Source organism: Helianthus annuus, chromosome 6, assembly GCF_002127325.2.
Source record: "Helianthus annuus cultivar XRQ/B chromosome 6, HanXRQr2.0-SUNRISE, whole genome shotgun sequence".
In the NCBI taxonomy this organism is placed as follows: domain Eukaryota; kingdom Viridiplantae; phylum Streptophyta; class Magnoliopsida; order Asterales; family Asteraceae; genus Helianthus; species Helianthus annuus.
The window spans coordinates 22839802-22846150 of record NC_035438.2 but is presented as its reverse complement, the minus strand read 5'-3'; the positions used below and the strand labels follow the sequence as shown (position 1 = coordinate 22846150).

The 6349-nt window shown below is 40.2% G+C and overlaps 2 protein-coding genes across 2 annotated transcripts; both read left to right on the top strand.

The window, feature by feature from the left end:
- The first annotated feature begins 2806 nt into the window (after nt 1–2806).
- Nucleotides 2807–5314, top strand: LOC110863845. Its single transcript, XM_022113106.1, has 3 exons — nt 2807–3117; nt 3980–4542; nt 4773–5314. The coding sequence occupies exons 2-3, from the start codon at nt 3987–3989 to the stop codon at nt 5234–5236; spliced, it is 1020 nt and encodes a 339-aa protein (XP_021968798.1). The 5' UTR covers nt 2807–3117; nt 3980–3986; the 3' UTR covers nt 5237–5314.
- On the top strand, nt 2983–3661 carry LOC118479516. Its single transcript, XM_035974068.1, has 2 exons — nt 2983–3117; nt 3170–3661. The coding sequence occupies exons 1-2, from the start codon at nt 2983–2985 to the stop codon at nt 3659–3661; spliced, it is 627 nt and encodes a 208-aa protein (XP_035829961.1).
- Nucleotides 5315–6349: the final 1035 nt, after the last annotated feature.

Here is a 6349-nt window from a genome sequence, read left to right as displayed (position 1 = left end):
GTGGCCCTTGGTACGTCGCTTAATCTGAGTACTGCATTCCATCCTCAAATCGACGGACAGACTGAAAGGACGATCTGTACTCTTGAAGACATGCTCCGAGCGTGTGTCATAGATTTTGTTGGTAGTTGGAACAAACACCTGCCATTGGTGGAATTCTCGTACAATAACAGCTATCATGCCAGCATCCAAATGGCACCTTTCGAGGCTTTGTATGGTAGAAGATGTCGATCGCCTATTGTGTGGCACGAGATCGGTCACTCGTAACTAACCGGTCCCGAGATTCTACAAGAAACGACTGACAAAATACACCAGATTCGAGACAACTTGGTGAAAGCTCGGAACAGACAGAAAAGTTACGCCGATAGAAGACGCAAGCCCCTGGAATTTGAAGTTGGTGACTACGTACTCCTAAAGGTATCACCTTGGAAGGGTGTAGTCCGATTCGGAAAGAAAGGGAAACTCGCGCCTCGATATGTTGGACCTTTTAGGATTCTGGAAAGAATCGAAAAAGTCGCCTACAGACTCGAACTACCGAAGGAACTCAGTAACGTCCACCCGACTTTCCACGTCTCTAACCTCCGAAAATGCCTTGCTGATCATGATCTACTCGTACCACTCGACGATCTTTAGGTCAACGAAACGTTACACTTCGTGGAAAAGCCTGTCGAAATCATGGATCGCCAAACCAAGCAACTCAGGCGCTCTCGCATCCCGATCGTGAAGGTCCGATGGGAAGGCAAACGAGGCGCGGAGTTCACTTGGGAACTCGAAAGCGACATGAAGGCCAAGTACCCGCAGTTGTTTAAATAAATAGATCTGAAGCATCAAATTGGTAAATCACAGCGTTGTGTAGCCTTAGAGCCTAATTTCGGGACGAAATTCCCTAAACAAGGGGAGGCTGTAACACCCCGTGTTTTCGAATGTCAAAGTCAAAGTCAAAGTCCAAGTCAACTTTGACTTCTTTGACTGTTAAGGTTTCTCTTTACTTTTTTTGTATTATGTGGAGTAAGTGTTGTCTAATGAAATGATCGAATGTTTAATCAATACGACCGATTTACGACTGTGAATAGTAGGAAGTAACAATGCGATAAAGATAATCAATCAATAATCAAGCTAATCGATTCATCAATCAAACTCGAGACTCGAATTATGTGAACCCTGGTATGGTATTACGTGTGTGTGTGCCTTACGTGTTACTTGTGCGTGTTTATTTATATGTTTGGTGTGGTATTCAAGCGAATCAATCGAAAATCGAATCGAAACTCGAAAAGCAATCGAACTCAATTGAAACCGACATCGAAACGTGACTTATAGAAGATTGTATGCTAGATATAGTAGTTGGGACTGAAAGTAATTTGACTAGGAACTCTATCGTATTCGTACCATCATCCATCGAAGTCGAAACATCGAAAATCGTCACGAAATACTCAAAATGTGTCGCGGATCGAACAGGAGGCATCCTGATCGAACAGGCCAGCCGATCGGCTAGCATCTTCCTAGCCGATCGAGCAGCCCATTCGATCGGAGCTCCTGGCCGATCGGCTGCCACTTTCCTCTTTTGGAGCCTATAAATAGGGCTGTCATTGTCACACTTTCCATTTTTGGGAAGCTCTGACCGAACCAGCCTTCTTCTTCACCTTTTCTCAGATTTCTCTCAACTCCGGTAAGTTTTCACTCTAATTCTTGTACGTTTTTTATCACCACATGATTCTACACCTATCTATCTTTCAAAACTCGATTTCTAACCATGAAATCACCAAGATCTAAGTGTTCTTGGGTGATGTCATCATGGTGTTCTTGAAGAACACCAAACTTTGGCCTCATTCAACCATGGATAGCTTAGATCTGACCGATTTCCATATAAACAAACTAAGGGGCTGTTTGTTAGCCACTTAATGGTTTCATTCAGATGAAACCTCTGAACCGGTCAGAGGTATGCTTGTTTGGTTCGGTTAAAGGCCCACATCTGAATGGGTCTATTCAGATCTGATCCATTCAGATACTAAAAGTCGCTGAATGAAACTTTTTCACAAAATGCCCTTTGCCCTACCTGTTCTCCCTCTCGCTCTGCACTGAAGACCCGCCTCCATCTCCATCACCACTGGCCTCCTCCACCGGTCTCCTCCACCTCATCGGCCTCCTCCACCCCGTCGCACATCCACTGTGGGCTCTCCTCTGCCGCTGCGTCTCTCAGGTACCATCCCTCTCGCTCTTTTTTTTGTCTCCTCCTGAACTCCTATGATCTCGTCCAAAGTTTTATGTATATATGTATGGTCCACTCGAATGATTAGGGTTTCAGCCATCTTTATGTATATATGTATGGTCCACAGCAACTAATAAATCCACTTGCAACCCATCTAGGGTTCAACAAAGTAGTATGCTTTTTGGGTTTTGAATAATTTTTGTTTCATAAAAATGGGTTCGATTTAAGCTGTGGGTTTGATTTTTCTTGATCTTTAAGTTGTGGGTTTGATTTGTTGATTTGAATTTGGTCCTTTTTTTTTACAGAAAATTCGATTCTTTTTGTCAAAATTTGAGTTGTTCTTGTTGTGTTGACCTGATTGTTGTGTGGATCTGTGTTGCCCAGTTGTATTGCCATACTAGTATGTTATTTTTGAATGATTTTAGAAACTGTTTATGTGTGTGTTTTAAATCGTTCATAGAGGGTGTGTGTTTTAGAAACAGTTTATGTGTGTGTTTTAGGAACAGTTTTTAGAAATTGTTGTGTTGCCATGATTGTTGTTGACTTGACTCGTATTAAGTACCTTTTTTATGTGTGTGTTTTAAATCGTTCATAGAAATGGAACAAAAAAGGGTAGGATTAATTGGAACCTAGAGGGTGTTGAGAAAACGTTTCTTGAAACATGTCTTCAAGAAATCACACTTCGTGGACGTGAAGGAAGCAGTCTTAAACAATACTCATGGAAGAATGTAGCTGAAAAGTTAAAAGTAGAACACAATTTCATAGCGGATCAAAAACAAATGAAGAACCGATATGACTATACAAAATCAAAGTTTGCAGCCTGGTTAAAACTTAAAAGCAAAACCGGCAATGTTTATGATCCTATAACAAACACATTTAACTTATTAGAAGAAGAATGGCAAACTGAGATCAAGGTATTTTTTTTTTCAAAATAATAGTTATTATTATTTTTCAATAATCTTATAGTATTCTATAATATTTTTCACACATTCCAACAAATTCGTAGAAGCTTTGCAAAGAGCACCACTATCTTACCCCGAGCTTTGTATTCAATTGTTTGAGGGGTCTACATCGAATGGTTTTGACAGTTGGGGGCCATCTTCTACACTTCCTCACCCTAATGAGGAAGTGTGCGAGCGGAATTTAAATGGTATTGAGGATGTCGAGTGCACTCAGGTGGAGCCCCCGACTCAAGGCGTTAGTGAGGAGTCAACTGTTCGGTCTAAAAAAAGAGGAGAGAAACGAAAAGAAAAGGCAGCAGAAGATTCGGCGCTACTAGAAGTTAGAGACTGTATTACGAAAGTGGCAAAGATTTTGATCGACAAACATGAAAGTGCTGATATGGATGCATGTATGGAGAAGTTGGAAACAATGGGATGGGAAGAAAAAGATGCAAAACATCAAACGACGCTTTTGCTTTTTGGTGAAAGTGTTGATATTAGGAAAGTTTGGTTATGACTCAAGCCACAGAGTTGTGAGCTATGGGTTAAAAATGCGGCAGCGAAGTACGGGTTGTTCTAATAGGATTTTGTTGAACTTGTTATGCATCCTTTTTGGATAAGCTTTTGCTGAACTTGTTATGCATCCTTTTTGGATAAGCTTTTGTTGAAACTATTGTTAGGGATTTCGTGGTTTTGTTGAACTTGTTGGATGTTTTGCTTCATATGTTATGGTTGTTTTTCTTCTTATGTTACGGATGTTTTACTTTTTATGTTACGAATGTTTTTCTTCTTATGTTTAGATTTTTTGCTTCATATGTTTGAATTTTTATCACAGGTTTCGTATGGATTCGGATGATGAGATTTTATTTTTCATGCTTCTTTGTTGCCATTTGGTAACGTTATGCTCAAAAAGGAATGGAAGGATAAGAGATCTGAATTCGGCATTGACCGGTCATGCATACACACAAGAATTGTTGCATGGATCTTCCACACAATGTCTTGAGATGATGCGTCTTTCTCGTGATGCATTTGTACTATTGTGCAACCATTTTAAACAAAAAAATTGGTTGCAAAGTAGTAGATCAATAAGCTTGGAAGAAAAGTTGGCTATGTTTTTTATGGTCATAGGACATAATGAACGATTTCGAATGGTTAAACGGAGGTTTCAACACTCGACTGAAACGATTCATAGATGTTTTCACGAGGTCTTAAAGGCAATGATGAATTTCGCAAGAGAAGTTATAGTTCCAACATTTTCTAATGCAAACTCCAATACATCAGAACGACATAGAAAGCTAAAAGAAATATTTGCTGGAGCAATAGGCGCGTTAGATGGCACTCTTGTACATGCAATCATGCCTGCTGATCAACAAACTCGTTATAGGGGAAGAGGAAAAGGTGAATGCTTTCAAAATGTACTAGCAATTTGTGATTTCGATATGATATTCACGTTCGTATGGGCCGGATGGGAGGGCATTGCACATGATTCACGAGTTTTAAAAGAAGTAGCATTTAACCGGACTTCCGGTTTTCCTTTCCCCCCATTGGGTTTTTAAACATTCTTTAACACTGATTATTTAATACATTATGTGTTTTTTATGTAATAGTTCTGATACTAACCTTTACAGATAATTATTACCTTTGTGACGCTGCATACACCAACACTCGTGGATTTATGACTCCCTACCGTAATACGAGGTATTGGTTAGCCGATTTTCGACGACAACGTGCGTTAACTAAGGAAGAAAAATTCAATCATGCACACGCACAACTGAGAAATGTTATTGAGCGCTCATATGGTGTTTTGAAGGCAAGATTCCCAATCCTAAAGCAAATGGCTCCATTTTCTTTTCCAATACAAAGAGACATAGTGATTGCTTGTTTCGCCGTCCATAATTTTATAAGGAAATGCAATATTCATGATCAATTATTTATGGCATATGGCGAGAACACTTTGTTTTCCGAAATACAAGGTGGAGAAAGTGATGGGCAGTTCGTTCAAGACATAGAATGGGGTTCACAAGGCATTGAGTATATGAATACCTTACGTAACCAGATTGCTAGTCAACTATGGTCAAATGGTTCAAATTAAAATTGTACGCATAATATTAATTTCTATTTGGATTGTATTATGTTTCCATGAACTTTGAAGAATTTATGTGTAACTTGAATTTTCTAGTATGTTTTGTATTTTTTTAAGTTATTCATCGTTCAGTACAAAGAACTAAACAAACAGCTATATTTCATTCAGCACAAAGTAGTTCGGAGGGGTAAAAATGTCATTTTATACAGTCATTCAGAGGTGCAACCAAACAGCACTTTACTGGTTCAGCACTTATTAGTTCAGAGCCTCTTAACCATTCAGACCTCTTATTCATTCAGCACTTATTGGTTCAGATGTTGCCAAACAGCCCCTAAGATTCTTACAAATCTTAACATTTTATGAATAATTTCCAACATTCTTCAACCTTTACACTCGAAACCTTAAAACCGGTAGAAACGGAGCTTGAACCGGCTAACTAATCATTCTAACAGTTAAGAGGTTCAAGATTCGGATTCTATATACAAGGTTCACCAACGATGGGTTAAACTCTAAACCGACGTTCCGAACCGTTCACCGGCCGGACTTGGGTGATTCCTGTCCGAGCCAAAGAAACGAGTAGGAACGGAGGATATCATAGTTCAACTCGTTATCAAACTACCTCGAAATGACAACAAGTGGTCAAACAGCCAAGTGTTAGACGAAAGGCCGACCAGGTCAGAAATGCTGGCCGAACGGCTAGGCTGTTCAAACAGCCCAGCCGATCGGACACGCCAGCCGATCGACCGGGCCAGCCGATCGGCTAGCACATGGTTCCACACCTTTCAATTTTTATGAAGTATACTATTGACGAAGTGATGTTCGATCGAATACGCTACTCGATTGGTAAACATTACTCTTCGGATCATGAGATACTATGCTTCAACACTTAATCGTTTTCACAACTCGTTCGTAGTAGGGAATGCCAGCCGATCGAACAGACTGTTCGATCGAGCGACATTCTGTTGAGAACCACTTCAAAAGTTCCCAGCCGATCGGTTAAGCCGGCCGATCGAACGGACCGTTCGATCGATCGACCTGAAAGGTAAGGACATCTTTGTGTTCTCATATACTACAACGAAAACTTCAAAAGTTCAAATCCTCAAACACAAACACACCAGAGGA

Coding starts and splice junctions, on each gene's coding strand:
- LOC118479516 (XM_035974068.1), top strand. CDS start 2,983: ATGAAGAACCGATATGACTATACAAAATCAAAGTTTGCAGCCTGGTTA. Junction 3,118..3,169: donor AATGGCAAACTGAGATCAAG/GTATTTTTTTTT, acceptor ATAATCTTATAG/TATTCTATAATATTTTTCAC.
- LOC110863845 (XM_022113106.1), top strand. CDS start 3,987: ATGGATTCGGATGATGAGATTTTATTTTTCATGCTTCTTTGTTGCCAT. Junction 4,543..4,772: donor TTATAGGGGAAGAGGAAAAG/GTGAATGCTTTC, acceptor TAACCTTTACAG/ATAATTATTACCTTTGTGAC.